Source organism: Neophocaena asiaeorientalis, unplaced genomic scaffold (assembly GCF_003031525.2).
Source record: "Neophocaena asiaeorientalis asiaeorientalis breed wild unplaced genomic scaffold, Neophocaena_asiaeorientalis_V1.1 scaffold11, whole genome shotgun sequence".
In the NCBI taxonomy this organism is placed as follows: Eukaryota; Metazoa; Chordata; class Mammalia; order Artiodactyla; family Phocoenidae; genus Neophocaena; species Neophocaena asiaeorientalis.
This window is the reverse complement of record NW_020173124.1, coordinates 101142-124994: the sequence shown is the minus strand read 5'-3', so window position 1 is coordinate 124994 and position 23853 is coordinate 101142. Positions and strand designations below refer to the sequence as shown.

Here is a 23853-nt window from a genome sequence, read left to right as displayed (position 1 = left end):
TAATGGAGATAAAGTGTGTAATTTAAGAAAATTTTCAGAATGATTTTTCTAGAATGTTATAGTGCCTTTGTAGACAGGGTCACAGAGTAAGTCATACCTGTAAGTGGTGAATCTCAGTAGGAATAACAATAATATTCAGAGCTAAAATGTAACTGATTGCTTTCTATGTGCCTGGCACAGTTAGAAATGTTTCTCATTTATTCTATGTGATTCTACACAACAAGCCCATGAAGTAGGTACTATTATTATCCCCATTTTTACACATGAGGAAATAAACAGAGAGCTGATATTTGCGCATGGTCCCACACCAGTAATTGGCACAGATAGTCTATGAATCCAGGCAGTCTGACAACCTACACTGTTAAAGTCTTAGCTAAGAATGCTATAGGAACTAGACTGATTAGAGCCAGCAAACCCCTCCTTCCCCTTCTTCCTCAGGTCAATTGATGCTCTTTCTGATTGGGCTACCTTTACAGGCTGTCAACTCCCCAGCTCCCTGGATGCATCACTGCTATAAATCCATACCTTAGTCATTGTAACAGTGCTGTTTCCTTTTCAAATGTCAAAATCAAATTCAGCTACCTAAAATTCTTTATAAAATGAATCCAGTGCAACTTGTTAGGGTGCACCCAGAGCGATTCTTGAAAATATTAGCTGGAACACGTTATAAAATTCTGCAGCTGATGGTTCATTTCCCATCAGCAAACAAAAGATCTGCTGTATCACCACACTGTTTCAAGTTACATAATATTCTCCTGAATATGAAGATTTATACTTATCAAAAATAAATCTCTTCAAAGGAAGAGAAAGAGGGCTTTTTGAAAATAATTCAGCTGGAATCTAAATGATGAGAGGCATATTCTAGCTAGGGGACAACCTGGTCACTCTGCCCTAGTTTCAAAACAGCTGTAGGTGAGATGAAAGCATGGTATCCTCTCTCTGAGCGACTGGAACAGAGGAATTTTCAGGTGCCTTAGCAGGTTGGGTTTATTTCTTTCAAACTTCTTTTTACTTTTTTTACTCCTACTTCCTTAAACAAAAAGAAAAACACCTAGAAATTAAGGTAGAAAAACTTAAACCTACAATGTATAAGTTGTACATTGTATGGCACTTTTTCTGATTGTTCTAATGCATTTTGATTTCCCCTTATACTTTCTGTACTGTTTGTTTCACATTTAGCTCATGTTAATTTGTGTTCCTGATTGTATGTTCTATTTCTCTGGAAGTTGTTCACTGGTTCTCAATGATGTAGATGAATTACTTCTTTTATTCAGGGCTTTTATTTTCCTTAGTGACTATGTTCTAACAATTATCTATCCTCTTCATCTTCTACCATTATTCTCGTTTGTGTCTATTTGTCTGTATGTAAGCAACAGCTAGAAAACACTACTTTTATAAGAAAAATACTTGGCTAAAAGTTCTAAAGCTGTTTTCTGGCAATAAAAAAATATGAGGTTATTTTATACACATTACAGCTTTTACTGTGTATAAATTTTACCTTGTTTCTTAACCTATTAATAGGCATTTATCTGCCAGCAAACTAAAAACACGTATAAGTAAGTTTTAAAGCAATAGAACCCACTGTAAAAATGTATTTAACTTTCTTCCTTGAGAAGCAATAGCTTCTAGCATTTCTAAGTATGTGGAGACCTTTCAAAGTAAACTAAATAAATAAATTGTGGAGCTCAATTTATTCATTTTCATGGAAATGCAGGTGGATTTTATTTGGAGACGTTTTATTCACTTAAGAATGCTTTTCAAAAAATATATATGTATAGAATTGTCCTTCAAAGTAGAATGTAGAATCTATGGCAACAGAAAAAAACTTTTATCACTTTTACACTTCAAGTTTTAAGCCTTACACTTAATGCATTTTTCTGACCATTCTAATTATGTTGCATGTCTACAATGGTGAGATAGGAGATGGTTGGATATTCTCTGATACTAGACAACTAAATGACATTTTCTGAGTCCTAGTTAACTGAGATCAATAACTGAATTTCTTTGTTATTCCCTTTCATGTTATTAGTTTATATTTGTACAACCTCTAAACTTTATTCTGCCCCCATTACAAATGATAGCCATTCATTTTGCTTTGTTTTCCTTCACTTCTCCTGCAGAGATAAATCTAGACTCCATTTTCCACTCAGTTCTTGACAGTCCAGGCAGTTAGAGAGACTCATTCTTGATATAACAGTTAACTGTGTTACATTCAAAACACCTTAAAGGATTGTTCACCTTTCATTGTGATGTTAGTTCCCACAGAACAAATAAAATATCCATAGATGATCTGTCAGATTTGCTATTGTGTGCTATTAACATTAGATTTCTTAAATCATCTTTAGACTACAAGTGACAGTCCTTCACCATGAATAAAAATATAAAATGAAATAAAATAGGATTCAGTAAGTGTTTATATACTAAATTCAGTATGTGTATTTATATCAAATAAAATAACTAATATTCATAAATCTTATTACAGATGACATGTCCACTTTAAACTTATTAAAATATTTATTTATAATAAGCCTAAGCTTATGTTTTATGTAGATACAGCAGTGATTGGTACCTGATGATTGAACACTGGGAAATATGATTGTCTCTATTTTATATTCTAATGGCCAACACAATCTGCATTACCACATGAATAGAACAGAAATAATTGAAAAGCAAAATGGACATGAAAACAGAAATACAAAGAATAACACAAGCACTTTAAAGCATAAAATGTATGTATGCATGTATAACTGTTCATAAAATGAGCTCTGATTATTTTACCTGAAGTGAACCTGAGCAATCTTCTAACCCAGGCTTCGTTGGAACGTGGGGAAGCTGAGACACAGAGAGGTCATGTTACTGTGTAAAGTCACAGATTAAGTAGTGGACAGACTTTGCCCCAAATACTGACTTCTTGATTCTTACCTAGTGAAGATTCCATATAAGTAAACAATTTTGTCAACTAATTGCCTTTTCATTACCTTTTTTTCCCAATAGGGAGACCCACCTGCAGCTGTGCACTAGGGTTCACTGGACCAAACTGTGGTAAGACAGTCTGTGAGGATTTTTGTCAAAATGGAGGGACCTGCAGTGTTACTGCTGGGAACCAGCCTTACTGCGACTGCCAGCCTGAACACACTGGAGACAGATGTCAGTACTGTAAGTGAAAGCAACACCCACAAGACAGTCTGACAACAGGCTGTGAGCTGTACATTAAGTAATCTTATCACCTAGAACTACACTCCCTCCATTACCTCAATTTCAGCCACGCCCTATTTTTCAAGTCCACCCCCTATCATCCCAAATCTAACAATTCTTTACGTTGTTCTTCATCCATCTCTTATTTTAAAGATTCTGTTCTTTCCTTTCCCAGCTTAGATTCCATGGTCCATCACTGCAGTCATTCCCTTGTATACACCCTTAACAATCTTGCTCCCTCTCCCCTCTCTTGTACTTTTCTAGAAAACCATAGCCATGGTTAAATCCAGTTCTTCATCTGTCCTGAACTGGCACCCCACTGCTGAATGCAACTGAAAAAAAAAAAATAGACTGGTCTAACTTGAGGTTTTATCACTAATCTCATATGGGCATTTACTATGGTTTCCACTGTATTTCATTAATCCATTAACCCTCCTAGATGTCTGTGTCACATCTTCTCCTTTCCACCCAAACCTCCAATACCTGTGCCCCAACTTTATTCTCAGCTTAGGAACTTGCTTCCTATTTCATTAATAAAAAAAGAAGCTGTCTAAAGAAAACTGCCACAAGCTCCCACCACCAGATCCCTCAAATTACTTTGTCCTACACCACATCCTTTGTCTTCCTTCTTATGACTAGGGACCCATGCGATGTCTAATGCTACACTGTACACTCCTACATTATATCCCTCTTAGATACCCATGGACACATCTCATACAACTGTCCCCTCTTTCTTCTGCCTTATCAGTGTTTTTCTTTTTACCTACCTTTTTTTAGAAACTTTCCTTTGTGCTCACATCCCTTTCTAGCTACAACTTTATTTCCCTGCTCATTTGTTTTAACCTAAGGTATAGTTGCTCTACAATATTATATTAGTTTCAGGTGTACAGCATAGTGATTCAGTATTTTTATAGATTATATACCATTTAAAGTTATTACAAAATAATGGTTATAATTCCCTGTGCTGTACAAAGTATCCTTATCGTTTATCTATTTTATACATAGTAGTTTGTAATCTGATACCCCTATCTTGCCCCTCCTCCCTTTCCTCTCCCCACTAGTTTGTTTTCTATATCCATGAGTCTGTTTCTGTTTTGCTATATACATTCATTTATTTTATTCTTTAGATTCCACATATAAGTGATATCACACAGTATTTGTCTTTCTCTGTCTGACTTATTTCACAAAGCATAATATTCTCTAGGTCCATCTACATTGCTGCAAATGGAAGAATTTCATTCTTTTTTCATGGCTGAGTAATATTCCATTGTATATATACATTTTCTTTATCTATTCTTCTGTTGATGGACACTTGGGTTGCTTCCATATCTTGGCTATTGTAAATAGCGCTGCTATGAACATTGGGGTGCATATATATTTTTCAATTTTTCATTTTGTCCAGATATATACCCAGGACCAGAATCATATGGCAGTTCTATTTTTAGTTTTTGGAGGAACCTCCATACTGTTTTCCATAGTGGCTGCATCAATTTACATTCCCACCAACAGTGTACAAGAGTTCCCTTTTCTCCACATCCTTGATAATATTTGTTGTTTGTAGACTTTTCGATGATAGCCATTCTGACAGGTGTGAGGTGAGAGCTTGTTGTTTTGATTCGCATTTCTCTAATAATTAGTGGTGTTCAGAATCTTTTCATGTTAACCATCTGTATGTCTTATTTCAGAAAAATGTCTTTTTGGGTCTTTTGTCCATTTTTAAATCAGGTCATTTTTTTTTTAATGTTGAGTTGTATGAGCTGTTTATATATGTTCAATATTAACCACTTATCAGCCATATCATTTGCAAATATTTTCTCCCATCAGTAGGTTGTCTTTTCATTTTGTCAGTGGTTCCCTTTGCTGTGTAAAGCTTTTAAGTTTAATTAGGTCCCACTTTCTTTTGCCTTAGGAGACAGATCCAAAAAATATTGCTACAATTTATGTCAAAGGGTATCCTGCCTATGTTCTCTTAAAGTCTTATGGTTTCAGGCCCTACATTTAGGTCTTTAAACCATTTTGAGTTTTTTTTTACATATGGTGTGAGGCAGTGTTCTAATTTCATTGTTTTACATGTAGCTGTCCTGCTTTTTCAGCACCGCTTGTTGAAGAGACTGTCTTTTCTCCATTGTATATTCTTGCCTCCTTTGTAGTAGATTGACTGTAGGTACATGGAGTTATTTGTGGGCCCTCTGTTCTTTTCCATTGATCTATGTGTCTGTTTTTGTGCCAATACTACACTGTTTTGATTCCTGTAGTTTGGAGTATAGTCTGAAGTCTGAGAAGGTTATACCACCAGCTTTGCTTATTTTTCCCCCCTCAGGATTGCTTTAGCAATTTGGGGTCTTTTGTGGGTCCATATAAATGTTAGAATTATTTGTTCTAGTTCTGTGAAAAATGTTATAGGTATTTTGATAGGGATTGCATTACATCTGTAAATAGCTTTGGGAAGAGTGACCATTTCAACAATATTAATTCTTCCAATCCAAGATCATACATATCTTTCCATTTCTTTGTATCATCTTCAATTTCTTTGAACAATGTTTTATAGTTTTCAAAGTATAGGTCTTTCACCTCCTTAGTTAATTTTATTCTTAGGTATTTTATTCTTTTTGATGTGATTTTTAAAAGGATTTTTGTTTGTTTTCTCTTTCTGATATTTCATTATTAGTGTATGGGAAAGCAACAGATTTCTGTATATTAATCTTGTATCCTGCAATTTTACTCAATTTATTTATTAGTTCTAATAGTTTATGGGTAGAGGCTTTAGGGTTCTCTACATAGAGTATCATTGTCATCTGCAAATAGTGACAGTTTTACCTCTTCCCTTCCAATTTGGATGCCTTTTATTTCTTTATCTTGTCTGATTGCTGTGGATAGGCCTTCCAGTGCTATGTTAAATAGAAGTTGTGAAAGTGGGCATCCTTTTCTGTTCCTGAATTTAAAGGAAAGACTTTCAGCTTTTCACTGTTGAGTATGATGTTAGCTGTGGGTTTGCCATGCATGGCCTTTATTATGTTGAGATTTGTTCCCTCTTTCACCATTTTGATGAGAGTTTTTATCAAGAATGGAAGTTGAATTTTGTCAAATGCTTTTCCTGTGTCAATTGAAATGAACATGTAATGTTTATGCTTCCTTTTTTTAATGTGGTGTATCAAATTGATATATTTGTAAATATTGAACCATCCATGTATCCCTGGAATAAATCCAATTTGATCATGCGATATGATCCTTCTTATATATTGTTGGACTTGGCTTGCTAAGATTTTGTTGAAGATTTTTACATCGATATTCGTCAAAGATGTTGGTGTCTTATTTTCTTTCTTTCTTTTTTTTTTTTTTGGTAGTGTCTTTGTCTGATTTTGGTATCAGGGTAATGGTGGCCTCATAGAATGAATGTGGAAGTGTTCTGTTCTCAATTTTTGGAATAGTTTGAGAAGTATATGTATTAGCTCTTCCTTATATGTTTAGTAGAGTTTTCCTATGAAGCCATCTGATCCTAGATTTTGTTTGCTGGGAGTTTTTTTTTTTTTTTTTTAAACATCTTTATTGGGGTATAATTGCTTTACAATGGTGTGTTAGTTTCTGCTTTATAACAAAGTGAATCAGCTATTCATATACATATGTTCCCATATGTCTTCCCTCTTGCGTCTCCCTCCCTCCCACTCTCCCCATCCCACCCCTCCAGGCTGTCACAAAGCCCCGAGCTAATATCCCTGTGCTTTGTGGCTGCTTCCCCCTAGCTATCTACCTTACTACGTTTGTTAGTGTGTATATGTCCATGACTCTCTCTCGCCGTGTCAAAACTCACCCTTCCCCCTCCCCATATCCTCAAGTCCGTTCTCCAGTAGGTCTGCGTCTTTATTCCTGTCTTACCCCTAGGTTCTTCATGACATTTTTTCCCTTAAATTCCATATATATGTGTTAGCATACGGTATTTGTCTTTTTCTTTCTGACTTACTTCACTCTGTATGACAGACTCTAGGTCTATCCATCTCATTACAAATTTGCTGGGAGTTTTTTAAAAAATTATTATTATTATTAGAAATTCAATTTACTACTAGTGATCATTCTGTTCAAGTTATCTGTTTCTTCTTGATTTAGTCTTGGGAGGTGATTTGTTTCTAGAAAATTGTCCATTTCTTCTAGATTGTCCAATTTGTTTGCATGTAACTGTTTGTCATTGCTATTGGTTGTTATTTCTCCTCTTTCATTTCTGATTTTATTTGTCTCCTCTCTTTTTTTCTCGGTGAGCCAGGCTAAAGGTTTATCAATTTTGTTTATCTTCATCAAAAAAACAGCTCATGGTTTCTTTGATTTTTTTCTAGTTTTTTGTCTCTGTTTTATTTATTTACTCTTTGATCTTTATTATTTCTTCCTGATACCCTTATGGGCATTTCAGGGTATATGACTCTTTATTTTTCTCTTGCTGCCTTTAGAATTATCTCTTTATCTTCAACTTTTGCCATTTAATTATTTGTCTTGGTATAGGTCTATGTTTCACTTCATCTTGTTTGGGACCCTCTGTGCTTCCTATATCTAGATATCTGTTTCCTTCTTCAGGTTTTGGAAGTTTTCAGCCATAAGTTCCTCAAATATATTTTCAATCTCTTTCTCTCGCTCTTCTCCTTCTGGGATCCCTATAATACAAATGTTGGTATGCTTAACATTATCACAGAGCTCTCTTAAACTGTTTTCACTTTTTTTAAAACTTGTTTTTCTTTTTGCTGCCCTGATTGGGTGATGTCCAATCTTCTATCTTCCAGATCACTTATGATTCTTCTCTATTACTTACTCTGTTCATTCCTTCTACTGTGTTTTTATTTCAGTTATTGAATTCTTCATTTCTGATTGGGTCTTTTTTATATTTTCTTGTTCCTTGTTAAAATTTTCACTGTGTTTATCTATTAGTTTCCCTATTCAGTTAGCATTCTTATTACCAATGCTTTGAATTATTTATCTGGTAAATTGTTTATTTCTGCTTCATTATTTTATTTCATGGTTTTTCTCTTGCTTTTTCAGTTGAGAATATTTCCCTCCCTTTTCATTTTGCTTAACTTTCTCTGCCTCTATGAATTATGTGAAACAATTACCTATTTCAGTCTTGAGGGTGTTCTTATATGGAAACATTTCTATACAGACTGTGTGTGCTTAGTGCCTTTGGTGGCAGAGCTGGATTTGTCCTGTATGCAAGTCATGTCTTTCCTTAGCGTGTGCTGGCAGCTATCACCTTGGTAGGGGATGGGGCTGGAGATGGAGGGGCTTCAGCTGGAGCTGGGTGTAAGGCAAGAGTTTCTCTCTGCTCGATGGACATATTGGCCCTATCAGGGCTGGGGTCTGATCCCAAGTTGCTGAAGCAAAAGCCATGAGGGTCATCCCCAAGGTACCTCAGTTTCCTTTAAGTGTGTGTTTTCCCCTCTCCCAGCACTGGGACCCTCTCCCCAGAGTAGGGTAGTGTCAAAGCAAGGGGGTCTCACATGGGCTCTCAGCCCATGCCTGTCTCAAACAGAGGTTCAAGCTGTCTCTGATGCACTGCCTATGCAGGCATCAGCAGTTATTTCCCTCACTCTGTTCAGATGCAGCTTCAAGTCCAAGTCCCCTTTGTCCCTCAAAGCCAATCACTCCCCATGGCCTCTATTGCCACTGCCCTGTTGTAGAATCACACTGCAGGGAAGGTGAGGCCTACATGGACTCTCTGCATATGTGGGGTGTGGGCTGTGGTAGAGCACCCACTGTCAGAGATCTGGGTGGCTTCTGATGCACTGCTTGAGTAATTGCCAACAATGGCCATGGCTGCCCCATCCGGGCTCCACCCTGTGACCTGTTGCCTCTGTGTCCCATAGTTGAGTTTTTCTCCCCAGTTGTGGCAGCCCCAGATTGAATGCTGCACTGTGACATGCAGCAAGTAGGGCTGGAGCATTTGCTCAGCTTGGGCTTGGCATATGCACAGAGGTGGTAAGAAAGCCAGCCAGGAGATTTCAATCTGCCATTTCTGCTCTGCCTTGGGGGGTAAGCCGATATGCATGCTCTCCTCAAAAGCAGCAGTTCCTACAGCTTGTTAGTCCCAGTGGTCTTCCAAATTACCAAGGGGGCTTATCTCCCCTGTGAACAGCTCACTCCTCTACAACACCCACCCCTTGATTTCCATGCGACTCTGCACATTGGAATGGGCTCAACAGCTTTTATAAAATACAGTTTACCAAGTTACCTCCAAAGACTTTGATCCTGGTAGCCTGAAATAGGACATCTATAATATTTAAAGTTTTCCAGGTATTTCACATATATGACTAAGATTGAGACCCACTGCCTAGATGATTTCAACTAATTGCATGGCTTTTAATACCATCCAAATATGAATGATTCCAAATTTATGTTTCTAGCTGAACTAGCTGTTGCCTGAATCCCAGATGTTTATACCTAAGTGTCTATTTGACAGCTTGACTTGGCTCTAAATTAACCTGATTTTCTCATCCAAAAATTTGTCTACCATAGTTTTCCCCGTGTTTGTAAAGAGAAATACTCATTGTTCAGGTCCAAAAATCTTGGAGTCACTTTTGACTCCTCTCTTTCTTTTATACCCCACCTTTATTCTCACATTTACCTTTAAAACATATCCAGAATCTGAATGCTTCTCATCACCTCTATTCTCATTACCCTTATAGAACCTACCAATATCTCTTACCTGGATTATTACTAATTTATCTCCATGCTTCCTCTCTGCACCCTCTGTATTTATTCTCAAAACAGCAGCCACAGTTTTGTTTTATCCCCCCCAAAAAACTGATTTTCGATCTCAGTCACATTTACTGAGATCTTTCTACATCTAGGCACTCTTGCAATTACTTGTTTTTTTTAAAATAAATTCTGTTAATCCATTTAATCCTATGAATAAAGTAGCTATTACTTTTATTCTCATTTTACAGAGGAGGCTACTAGGGAGGCATAAATAGCCTCCTGAAGATCAGTCACACAGTTACTAATTGGGAAAGCCAAGATTTAAGCTCATACAATCCAACCCCAGGGTCCACACCCTTAAAAATTACTTAACATTGTGGTCCCCAGATTATTTGATATCTTTAGGAACCTCACAGAGAGTGGCCTAGGTCTCTGGTCATTGTAGAAAGTACATGGAACAACATAGAATCAAACTATATATACTGATTTATTTGATAATCAAAAATAATATTAAATATTTTTTCTCTGATATTATAGCAAGAGACCACTTCTGCAGCAAAGAGATTCAGTTTTTTTTTAATCTTTATTTGAGTATAATTACTTTATATTGTTGTGTTAGTTACTGCTGTGTACAAAACAAATCAGCCTTATGCATACACATGTCCCCATATCCCCTCCCTCTTGAGCCTCCCTCCCACCCTCCCTATCCCACCCCTCTAGGTGGTCACAAAGCACCGAGCTGATCTCCCTGTGCTATGTGGCTACTTCCCACTAGCTATCTATTTTACATTTGGTGTTTCCTTTCCAATATGTATATTCTCCTCATATTAGGTCAGCCTCTTTTCAACATATATAGATGCCACTACCCTAATCCAATGCCCTTTTCACATTGTTCACCCAATTTATCTCTTAAGTGATATGCATCACAGACCAGCAGAGTTTATCTGGCAAATACAGTCCAGTTATATGTGTGTATCCTCCTCACATGTTGCTTGCATCCTCTCATCTCCCACCTCTCAACATAGCATAATAGTCCAGCACAACTCCCATCTACTAACTTGTAGGGTTTTTTTTTTCTTTTCAGCTCCACATTTCCCACCACACTGAATGATGTCCAAGCGAATCAGGGCAATGCCAACCATGAACCTGCATAATGCAGACCCTACTTACTATCCAAACTATTTTTGCACCCTCTCCTTTATTCTAGTAAAACCACACTGATCATGCTTCTCCGAAGGTTAACTTCCTTGGCATTGTGACTTTCTCATGCTATTCTCTCCCTTTGAAATGCACTTTCTTTATATTTCTCCTCACCCTCATCTCTCAGTACCAAATCCTATCTGTCTGTCTCTGTCCAGCTCAAAAATCATTTCCTTTTTGATGTTGTTCATAACCACCCTCAGTTTGAATTAATCTCTCTGTCTTCTAAATTTTCAAGTCACTGCTTCTTTATTTCTTTTTAGCTCTATTCACTTTTACCTAGTATTATTAGTTGTGTATATTCCTTCTATTTGTCTGGGATGACCTCTTTGAGACCACACCCAACAGTGGCATTGGTCAGATAAACAAATGAACAAATACATAATCATAGATAAGTAAATGAAAGCAGTTTGGAGGCAAGTTTATAAAAGAATAATCAGTGTAATGCACAAAAGCTACATTTAATTAGGGTACAATCATATGGTATTTTTGTATGGAGCTGTTTCTCAGTTCCCAATTGGTCCATCATCATGGTACACCAGCCATTTTTTGTTTGTTTGTTTGTTTAAGGTGAAGCATCACCATATTTGATTTTTTTTAAACCAAGTTAAAAAAAATACTATGTGGCCATCATTATAATGATTTGTATTCTTAAAAAGAATAAATTCAGTTGGCTTATATTTTAGTTAGCAACTTAATAGTATCACAGTCTGAGGTAGCCTGATGCATTATAAAAGGCTGCATTATAATTTTATTATCACTATTAGCAATCATAGCACCTTTTACAACAAAGCACTTATTAAAATTAACCAATTAATCCTTAGGCAGAGGTTAAATAACTTGCTCAAGCTCCCAGAGAAGTAATAGTACAGTCAGAATTGGACCCCAGAAGTTGTTGATCAAAATATCAACAAACATTGATGCTATTCTTTGGCAGCAAAATAAGTCTGTTGACAGTATCATTAAAATGATAAATCCAACAGCTGACAAAAGCATAATAAATTTAGGACCTGTTAGATGAGAGTCGGCAAGGTTCAATGGACTTGGTGTTCTGTCAAAATTGTATCTTGCATATACAAAATCTTCTCTCTATAAATGAAGAAATGACAGAATGGTTCATTACAGTGCCTAATTAAAGGTCCATTAGTGGGAAGTAAAACATCAGTTCTTAGTTGTGCTGAGTAAAAACATTTCACAACACTAATGGCAATATAAAATCCGAGGTCTGAAAAGCAAATTAATTTTAACACCAGTGCCCAGGGAGGAGAGACAGCAATAAATAATGGCAAAAGTAAAATTAAGTATTCCTTTAGTCAAACAAATATAACTCCATTTCATGCAGTTCTGGAGCTAGGATTCCTTGTATATATCAACAAAATTATAAGTATGGCATTTTTCATTTAAATCTGGGTGTTCAGTATGAAGTCATCAATATTGGAGGTTTTTTTTTTTTACATCTTTATTGGAGTATAATTGCTTTACAATGGTGTGTTAGCTTCTGCTTTATAACAAAGTGAATCAGTTATGCATATACATATGTTCCCATATCTCTTCCCTCTTGTATCTCCCTCCCTCCCACCCTCCCTATCCCACCCCTCTAGGTGGTCACAGTGCACGGAGCTGATCTCCCTGTGCTATGCAGCTGCTTCCCACTAGCTATCTCTTTTACGTTTCGTAGTGTATATATGTCCATGCCACTCTCTCACTTTGTCACAGCTTACCCTTCCCCCTCCCCATATCCTCAAGTCCATTCTCTAGTAGGTCTGTGTCTTTATTCCTGTCTTACCCCTAGGTTCTTCATGACATATTTTTTTAATTAAACAGTAATTATATTAGGGCAAAAGAGCCAATGAGGACCAATTCAATCTGTGTCTAAGAGCCAGGTATTCAAATCAAATGGCAATCTGTTTGTCATCTCATTGATGTTTTCAAAGTCCTCTAGTGACCTGCTTGAGGAACCATTATAATGTCAATTTGAACTCAGTTTATTAGAAATATACCTGTATGGCTTGCTCCCACTTACTGATTCCAGTAAGTACAGACATTAAGTAGTATCTCAAGTTTATAAAATTTGGAGTATCTGACACTAATCCAAACATGCCATCTATTGTAACTGGTATTAGAGCCATAGTCTGTCAAGTAACTTATAAAAGTTATGAACTATAGTTTTGAACCTAACATATTTGAAGACACAGTGGGATTATTTTTACCATTTTCCTTCCAGAGCAATTTTATTCCATTAGTCAGTTGATCAGTGAACATATTTTGGAGTTTACAATGAGCCTCTCCCTATGTTAGGCATGGAGGAAACAGTGGCATCAGAGGTATTTCCTGCCCTCAAAGGGCTTACAGTCTAATGTATGATTCTGAAAAGGAAACAAATAGGGCTTCCCTGGTGGCGCAGTGGTTGAGAGTCTGCCTGCCGATGCAGGGGACACGGGTTCGTGCCCCAGTCCGGGAAGATCCCACATGCCGTGGAGCGGCTAGGCCTGTGAGCCATGGCCGCTGAGCCTGTGCATCAGGAGCCTGTGCTCCGCAGCAGAAGAGGCCACAAGGGGGAAGCTTCCCCCTTCCCCTTTGAAGCATACAATGGACTGAACATTTGCGTCCTCCAAACTCATATGTTGAAACCACAATCCCAAGTGATGGTATTAGGAGGTTGAGCCCTTGGGGTGATCAGGTCATAAGGATGGAGCCCTCATGAATGGGATTAGTGCCCTTGTAAGAAGAGGCCAGCTTGCTCTCTTTCTGCCATGTGAGGACACAGTGAGAAGTCTGCCATCTGCAACCCAGGAAAGGGCCCTCGCCAGAACCTGACATGGCCACCCTGATCTCAGACTTCTAGCCTCAGAACTGTGAGAAATCAGTGTTTGTTGTTGAGCTGCCTAGTCTGTGATGCTTTGTTACAGTAGCCAAAGCTCAGACATTGCCAGTACATCTCTTTGCTGTTTAATGACAATCATGATTTCATTAAACCCCTTGTGAAGATGTTATTCCCATCTAATGGATAAAGCTCTGAGACTTAAATGGGGAAATGATCTGTCAGATACTACATACTCCATCGGTGTCAAAGCCAATGATAGAATTCAGGTGCCCTGATTTTTTTTTATGCACTAAAATTGTCTTTGAGGTAAAACATGTAATAAGGTGCATAAATCTTTACTGTACAGTGTAAATCTCCATGAATTTTTATGTATGTATGCACTATGTAACCACCACCCAGATCAGGATGTAGCGTATTTCCAACACCTGGTGAGACCCCCTCATTTCCATTTCCCAGACAATACCTTTACCTCCCATGCCCATGATAAACATTATTCTGACCTCACCATAGTTTGGTTTTTTTGCCTGTTTTTGAACTTTATGTAAATGGAATCGTACAGCATGTGTATGAGAGTCATCCATATTGTTGTATGTAGCAGTAGTCCATCCATTTTTTATTGCTATGTAGTTTTCCATTGTATAACAATATTGTAGTTTATTTATCTGTGGTCCTTTGAATAAGACATTTGAGTTATTTTGAGTTTCAACCTGTTGTAAATAAAGTTTTGACTGTTATCACAAAAAAAAGGAAACAAATAATAATTTTAATGACAAGTTTAATGAAACACAAAGACCAGCTCCCAAGAAAGAACACAGAATTCAGCCAACAGAAAAGATTTCTTGAAGGAATTATCACCTAAGCTGAGACCAGAAGAAAGAAAAGCTAACCAGGTAAAGAGACAATGCATTGAGTGGAACAGCATTTGCAAAGGCCCAGGTAGGGAAAGCCTTTTGAAATTTAGTTTTTCTTTTTCTATTTGATTTTCTTAGGGGAGGGCTGGCAAGAGAAATAACACTTACTGAACATACATAATGTGTTGGTCACAGAGATATGTGTTGTTACACATTATTTTATCTGATATATGAATATATGATATTATGACAAATGCTTATACAACCTTATGAGGTTAGTATTATTAGTCCAACTTTATGAATGCCGAAAAATGTGATGAAGTCATTCTCCCTAATCTGCAACATAGGAACCACAGTTTACAGCCTTGCAGGTCTGACTCCACAAGGCTTCTGGTGTATTTTCCTGTCGTTTAATAGCCTTCCCATTCTATTGCATCTTTTTAGACTCACTATGAGAACACTCAAAGCTCACGTGACACAGTGGCTCAACCTGGTCTTTTCAAGTTTCTACTCCATTGAAGAGAGGTTTTAATAATTATTTTCATCTTGACTTGATTCAGACTATGGCAGGCCCAAGCAGAAGAGACCAAAAGACTAATAATGACCAGTAAAATAGAATAGAATCTTTTTAGTTAGGATGAAGGCCAATTAGAACTGACCTTTGAACTCCAAGAAAGGACCATGACTTCAAAGTGAAATTATCAATTAGGAGTAGCAATTGCCTAGATATTCAAGTGTTCAAGATTCTTAGAACATTCACACCTAGAGTATTAAAGTATTTTGGAGCCCTGTCCCCCGATTCTTTTTCTCCTGGTGAGAAGATAAGCATTGCCTTCATTCCGGCCTTCATCATCTCTTGCCTGGATTATTACAACACATTCCCTTATGTACCTTTTCTTGAACCTTGGAAACCTGTCCAGTGTGTCCAAAATGTGCCCCTTTTAATTGATCCTACCTCTTTTTCTTCACACATGGTATCCTGAATATCTGCCAAGCCTAATTCCCCAACTTTGTCTTCTTAAATTCCCTTTGCTGTAGGCCGTTCAGCACTTCTCTTTGGCACTTTCACTCTGTATTAATGTCATCATTCATATTCTTGACTCTCTACCCCACTAGAATACGAAATAGGCCATGGTGTTTTGCATATCTTACAAATCTTGGGAGTTAAATCACTGCCTGGTCTTAGTAGATAATGTTAAGTATGTGAGTGAATGTAAACCAAGCAGCAGGATTCTGTTTCCAGCCTGCTAGGCTCATTTTTTTTCTGTTCTCTGACAAGATCCCACTGAAAAGGCAGGGCCAAAGTTCTGGGCCACCTTTACTTACTAGCTCATTAAGAGCTACACTCCATGAGAAATTTTGTGCCTGGGTTTTAAGTTTGAAAAATATAGTGAAAAAATACAATTATGTTTGAAATAACATGTGTGAAGGAAAATAAAATCTTTTCTCACGTGAGCAGGACAGAGAATAGTGAGCTGAGGGTAAGATAATGTAATAACATTAATTTTTTTTAACTCTACATATTTTAGAAGAAATTGTCAGTTATAAAAATATTGTTGAAGACAATTTTGATCCCTTAGTAAAACTAGAATTACTAAAAACAGATTTTTACTATAATGTTGTGCCTTCATTTAAAGGAAATGTAAAAATAATAAGAGGGACAATATCTAGGAAAAATGTGGTAATATAAAAAATAATTTATTGGAAACTGAACTAAATCTAAGAAGATTTATGTCATATGTCAAAGTACATATTCTGATTATTAAAATTAATTTATTCAACTGATAGATATTGAACATTTCTGGGTCTCATTTATTGTTCTAGGCATTAGAGATACATTGGTATAAAAGCTCTTTTGAAGGTACTTGCCTACTTAATTTTTGGTGAATAAAAAACCAAATGATATGTCTTTTCAGATTAAAAGCTGTGACTTAAGAGTTATATAGTCAAAAAATGATTAGTTGGAGATCAGAAATGGGTGTTATGCCATACTATTTAGAAGCATACTTACTTTATACAATTATATTTCAAATTCCAACAACATGTTTATAAAGTTAATTATGAATAATAAACTTTTATTTCTGTGTCATGTAACTTACACCTTTAGTGTAATTATGTTTCAGTAATTAACTTTTAGTAATTACAGTTAATAATTTTGGTAAGTATAACTAAAAAAGATTAAGAATGCTTAATTACTTTTGCTGGCATTATAGCAGCAACTTTCTTCTATGCCAGCTTCATTTGAGTTTGAGACAGTTCTAATCTCATAATACTCTTGAAACTGTGCATCACCTGTTACCTTGCCAAGTTTAGATGACTTCTTTTTCTACTTTCATGGCACATTAGCCCTACCAACAGGTATTTGCTCTTCTTTTTCCAACTTAAGGAAGAGTGCATATACAAAGTAATATGAAGGACTACAAAAAACAGCCTTAAAACTGCCTAACTGAAGGTTGAAAATAACCTGCTACACAAATAATGGTTAGTAACTGTTTAAAGAGGCATTTGTATTGAAATAAACTGAACATGCCCAGTGGGAGCCCTCAAAAAAGAAAAAAAAGCAAAGTTTTTCATGAATAGAAACCACCTAATATTGTGATTCTGTTGTACTTGGTGTTAAGTAAACTGAATGGATTCATAATTATCTACATACAGAGTTGGGTATGAGAAGACCATATAGTACATAAATCGTGCACAGACAGACACACAGATTGAAAAAAAATTTTTACTTGGGGCTTACCTCAAACCAAGCAAACTGTTTCTAGTTAAATGCATCTGCTAACATTATTTTTAAAATAATTATATCAAATGTAAATTTAAGAGTAGTTTTAAAACATCATCCTTTATATCAGATTTGGAATGTCAGCTGACATGTTTTGAAAAAATGTCATGAGTCAGGAATCTTTAAATACTTTAAATATAAGACAATTAAATAAGATTCCTATCTTATAGTTAATATGATAACCTTCATGTTTAAGTATTAAAGGTTTCATCACTATAAACTGGTGTTGTTATTCTGTTTCAATCAAAACATAGAACCTCTTTTGGTAATTGGTAATTAATATTCTGCAAGAAAAAGTTTGTACTTATATTGATTATTGATAAAAATGGCAAATATCAGTATGGCAAACATCACCGGTTCTCATGGTAAGAAAAAAAATATTCTCCAAATTTTAAGCTTAGAGCTTCTGAGTCCCGGAATGCAATAAACCAAAGAAAGGAGGGAACATTTATAATTTATCCTATGAATATGTAACTCATTAAATAAAGAAGAGCATAACTTTGCTTAAATCAAGACAGTACATTCATAATTTTATTTATTTAGTTTCATTCTCATGTATGCAAAAATATAATTTTCATAAAGTTTGATTTTAATAAATGGATATATACTAAGATCCATTGTTTTCTAACAAATGAAGTAACACTAAAAAGAGCAAAGTAAAATAGAAAGGGATCCCAGAGATAGCCAATAATTTCTCACAATATAGATGATTAATTATATGAAAATGAAATATTATTAGAAAAGCCCACTTATTGGGGATCGCACTAAAGATTCAGATACATCATAAGTATAGGATACTCTGAAAAATAGAAAGTTACTTGTTCCAGAATAGTATTAGAAAATCAATCCAACATTCAAGTAGCTAAATTTGAATTTTTAGATCTGCATTACCATTTGAAGATCCATGACTAAAACTGTGGTAATAATAACCTAATTTTCAGTTTGATAAAATAATTTGTACTTTATTAGTTTTAAGAACTCAGAAGAAAATCTGTATTGTAATGAACTGAGGGCAAGCTTTCCTTGCAAGTGAATGATATAATCAACATAGTGCTAGAAACAAAAAAATTGGTGTGGATATGACCACATAATAAATGGCACCGTGTTTAACTGACAACTTGAAAACTCAGGTCACTTTCATGAATCATTCTAGATCATGAATTACTGGAATTAAGCTAGAATTTTTCTACACCAGATATCAATGCTCCTTAATCTGAAAGGTAGTATAGGCTTCTGATCCTTTTAAGAATCTCCTGTCAAATAAAACAAATACATAAAACAGTTTGCATAAAATTTCAGTGGCTTTCTGGAACTTCATTGATTATACACTCTAAGTTCACTGGAATCTGTCAAGATGGAATCCAGATTTGAGGATGAAATATTAGGGTTTAGAGGTGATAATAAGGAATTAAAACATTCTTTCAGAATCATTTAAAATTGTACAAAGTAGACAATTGTGGACTAACAAATAATATTCTACAACTTTGGATTTTCATAATTATTTTCATTATCAAAGAGGAAACTCAGTTACATGATTTATAAAAACAATAATTATAATAATTTAACCATCTTCTCAGAGTTGTGAATTTCAAGTTAGGTAATCTTTAAAAAAGTTTCTTTTAAGATTTACAATTAAATGCAAATACTTATATTTTAATAGATATTTTGAGTACCTATCATTTGTAATATATAATTAACGTGTATTCTAATATGTATTTTAGGTAATATATATTCAGGTAATATATAATTTGGATAATACAAAATTAATTTATTAATGTCTTAGCATTCATGTTTATGGACTGAGATTTTTTTAAACATAAATTCTGTAATGATCCATGAATTTAGAATGAAATTCTATATAGAGTTACATAAAGGAAATAGATCAGACATCAATTTCTATTATTGAAGAAAATAGTCTATAGAATAGGTATACATTTTTTTCTCTGATTTTTTTTTTAAGTTTTATTTGTTTGAATTTTATTTTCTTTATACAGCAGGTTCTTATTAGTTATCTATTTTAAACTTATTAGTGTATACATGTCAATCCCAATCTCCCAATTCATCCCACCACCACCCCCACCAAGGCTTTCCCCCCTTGGTGTCCATACGTTTGTTCTCTACATCTGTGTCTCTATCTCTGCCTTGCAAACCAGTTCATCTGTACCATTTTTCTAGATTCCACATATATGTGTTAATATACGACACTTGTTTTTCTCTTTTTGACTTACTTCAGTCTGTATAACAGCCTCTAAGTTCATCCACGTCTCTACAAATGACCCAATTTCGTTTCTTTTTATGGCTGAGTAATATTCCACTGTATATATGGCCCACATCTTTTTTGTCCATTCATCTGTCAGTGGGCATTTAGGTTGCTTCCATGACCTGGCTATTGTAAATACTGTTGCGATGAACATTGGGAAGCATGAGTCTTTTTGAATTATGGTTTTCTCTGGGTATATGCCAAGTAGTGGGTATTGCTGGGTCATATGGTAATTCTATACCATTTTTCTAGATTCCACATATATGTGTTAATATACGACACTTGTTTTTCTCTTTTTGACTTACTTCAGTCTGTATAACAGCCTCTAAGTTTTGTCTTTTCCTCTTGTTTACGTTTTCCTTTCCTGTGCAAAAGCTTTTAAGTTTCATTAGGTCCCATTTGTTTATTTTTGTTTTTATTTCCATTTCTCTAGGAGGTGGGTCAAAAAAGATCTTGCTGTGATGTATGTCAAAGAGTGTTCTGCCTATGTTTCCTTTGTCATAGATAAGTTGACCAAAGTGCGTGAGTTTATCTCTGGGCTTTCTATCCTGTTCCATTGATCTGTATTTCTGTTTTTGTGCCAGTACCATATTGTCTTGATTACTGTAGCTGTGTAGTATAGTCTGAAGTCAGGGATTCTGATTCCTCCAGCTCCATTTTTTGTTCTCAAGGTTCCTTTGGCTCTTTGGGGTCTTTTGTGTCTCCATAAAAATTTTAAGATTTTTTGTTCTAGTTCTGTAAAAAATGCCATTGGTAATTTGATAGGGATTGCATTGAATCTGTAAATTGCTTTGGGTAGTATAATCATTTTCACAATATTGATTCTTCCAATCCAAGAACATGGTATCTCCCTCCATCTGTTTGTGTCACTTTTGAGGTTTTTCATCAGTGTCTTATAGTTTTCTGAGTACAGCTCTTTTACCTCCTTAGGTTGGTTTATTCCTAGGTATTTTATTCTTTCTGTTGCAGTGGTGAATGGGATTGTTTCCTTAATTTCTCTTTCTGATTTTTGGTTATTAGTGTATAGGAATGCAAGAGATTTCTGTGCATTAATTTTGTATCCTGCAACTTTACCAAATTCATTGATTAGCTCTAGTAGTTTTCTGGTGGCATCTTTAGGATTCTCTATGTATAGTATCATGTCATCTGCAAAACAGTGACAGTTCTAATTCTTCTTTCCAATTTGTTTTCCTTTTATTTCTTTTTCTTCTCGGATGGCCATGGCTAGGACTTCCAAAACTATGTTGAATAATAGTGGCAAGAGTGGACATCCTTGTCTTATTCCTGATCTTAGAGGAAATGCTTTCAGATTTTCACCATTGAGAATGAAGCTTGCTGTGGGTTTGTCATATGTGGCCTTTTTTATGTTGAGGTAGGTTCCCTCTATGCCCACTTTCTGGAGAGTTTTTATCATAAATGGGTGTTGAATTTTGTCAAAAGCTTTTTCTGCATCTGTTGAGATGATCATATGGTTTTTATTCTTCAGTTTGTTAATGTGGTGTATCACATTGATTGATTTGCGTATGCTGAAGAATCCTTGCATCCCTGGGATAAATCCCACTTGACGATGGTGTATGGTCCTTTTAATGTGTTATTGAATTCTGTTTGCTAGTATTTTGTTGAGGATTTTTGCATCTATATTCATCAGTGATATTGGTCTGTAATTTTCTTTTTTCGTAGTATCTTTGTCTGGTTTTGATATCAGGGTGATGGTGGCCTCATAGAATGAGTTTAGGAGTGTTCCTTCCTCTGCAGTTTTTTAAAAGAGTTTGAGAAAGATGGGTGTTAGCTCTTCTATAACTGTTTGATAGAATTCACCTGTGAAGCCATCTGGTCCTAGACTTCTGTTTGTTGGAGAATTTTTAATCACAGTTTCAATTTCATTACTTGTGATTAGCCTGTTTACATTTTTTATTTCTTCTGGTTCAGTCTTGGAAGGTTATACCTTTCTAAGAATTTGTCCATTTCTTCCAGGTTGTCCATGTTATTGGTGTAGAGTTGCTTGTAGTAGTCTCCTAGGATGCTTTGTATTTCTGTGGTGTCTGTTGTAACTTCTCCTTTTTCATTTCTAATTTTATTGATTTGAGTCCTTTCCCTCTTTTTCCTGGTGAGTCTGGCTAATGGTTTATCAATTTTGTTTACCTTCTCAAAGAACCAGCTTTCAGTTTTATTGATCTTTGCTATTGTTTTCTTTGTTTCTACTTCATTTATTTCTGCTCTGATCTTTGTGATTTCTTTCCTTCTACTAACTTTGGGTTTTGTTTGTTCTTCTTTCTCTAGTTCCTTTAGGTGTAAAGGTTAGATTGTTTATTTGAGATTTTTCTTATTTCTTTAGGTAGGATTGTATTGCTATAAACTTCCCTCTTAGAACGGTGTTTGCTACATCCCATAGATTTTGGATTGTTGTGTTTTTGTTGTCATTTGTCTCTATGTATTTTTTTATTTCCTCATTGATTTCTTCAGTGATCTCTTGGTTATTTAGTAACGTATGGTTTAGTCTCCATGTGTTTGTGTTTTTTATGTTTTATTCCCTATAATTCATTTCTAATCTCATAGCGTTGTGATCATAAAAGATGCTTGATATGATTTCAATTTTCTTAAATTTACTGAGGCTTGATTTGTGACCCAAGATGTGATCTGTCCTGGAGAATGTTCTCTGTGCACTTGAGAAGAAAGTGTAATCTGCTGTTTTTGGATGGAATGTCCTATAAATATCAATTAAATCTATCTGGTCTATTGTGTCATTTAAAGTATGCATTTCCTTATTAATATTCTGTCTGGATGATCTGTCCATTGGTGTCAGTGTGGTGTTAAAGTCCCTCACTTTTATTGTGTTACTGTTGATTTCCTCTTTTATAGCTGTTAGCATTCGCCTTATGTATTACAGTGCTCCTATGTTGGGTGAAAATATATTTATAATTGTTATATCATCTTCTTGGATTCATCCCTTGATCATTATGTAGTGCCCTTCCTTGTCTCTTGTAACATTCTTTATTTTAAATTCTATTTTATCTGATATGAGTATTGCTACTCCAGCTTTCTTTTGATTTCCATTTGCATGGAGTATCTTTTTCCATCCCCTCACTTTGAGTCTGTATGTGTCCCTAGGTATGAAGTGGGTCTCTTGTAGACAGTATTTATATGGGTCTTGTTTTTGTGTCCATTCAGTGAGCCTGTGTCTTTTGGCTGGAGTATTTAATCCATTCACATTTAAGGTGATTATCAATATGTATGTTCATATTACCATTATCTTAAGTGTTGTGTGTTTGTTTTGTAGGTCCTTTTCTTCTCTTGTTTCAAACTTGGAGAAGTTCCTTTAGCATTTGTTGTAGAGCTGGTCTGGTGGTGCTGAATTCTCTTAGCTTTTGCTTGTCTATAAAGCTTTTGATTTCTTCGCCAAATCTGAATTCGATTCTTGCCAGATAGAGTAATAATGGTAGTAGTTTTTTCCCTTTGATCACTTTAAGTATATCATGCCACTCCCTTCTGGCTTGTAGAGTTTCTGCTGAGAAATCAGCTGTTAACCTTCTGGAAGTTCCCTTGTATGTTATTTGTCATTTTTCCCTTGTTGCTTTTAATAATTTGTGTTTGTTTTTAATTTTTGTCAAACTTGATTACTATGTATTTCAGCATGTTCTTCCTTGTTTTTATCCTGCCTGGTACTCTCTATGCTTCCTGGATTTGGTTGTCTCTTTCCTTTCCCATGTTAGGGAAGTTTCCAACTATTATCTCCTCAGTTTTTTTCTCGGGTCCTTTCTCTCTCTCTTCTCCTTCTGGGACCCATATAATGCGAATTTTGGTGCGTTTAATGTTGTCCCAGTGGTCTCTTAGTCTGTCTTCATTTCTTTTCATTCTCTTTTCTTTGTTCTGTTTTGCAGCAGTGAATTCCACCATTCTGTCTTCCAGGTCACTTATCCATTCTTCTGCCTCAGTTATTCTGCTATTGATTCTTTTTCGTATATTTTTCATTTCAGTTATTTTATTGCTCATCTCTGTTTGGTCTTTAAATTCTTTTAGGTCTTTGTTAAACATTTCTTGCATCTTCTGATCTTTGCCTCCATTCTTTTTC

At 35.5% G+C, this 23853-nt stretch overlaps 1 protein-coding gene across 1 annotated transcript in view; it reads left to right on the top strand.

Moving 5' to 3' along the window:
• The window catches only part of LRP1B (LDL receptor related protein 1B), a 1787379-nt gene that overhangs the window by 1712389 nt on the left and 51137 nt on the right, over positions 1–23853 (top strand). Inside the window, exon 84 of the mRNA XM_024744102.1 lies at positions 2995–3156. Within this exon, the coding sequence (XP_024599870.1) occupies positions 2995–3156 (162 nt within the window). The remainder of the gene's footprint in view (positions 1–2994; positions 3157–23853) is intronic.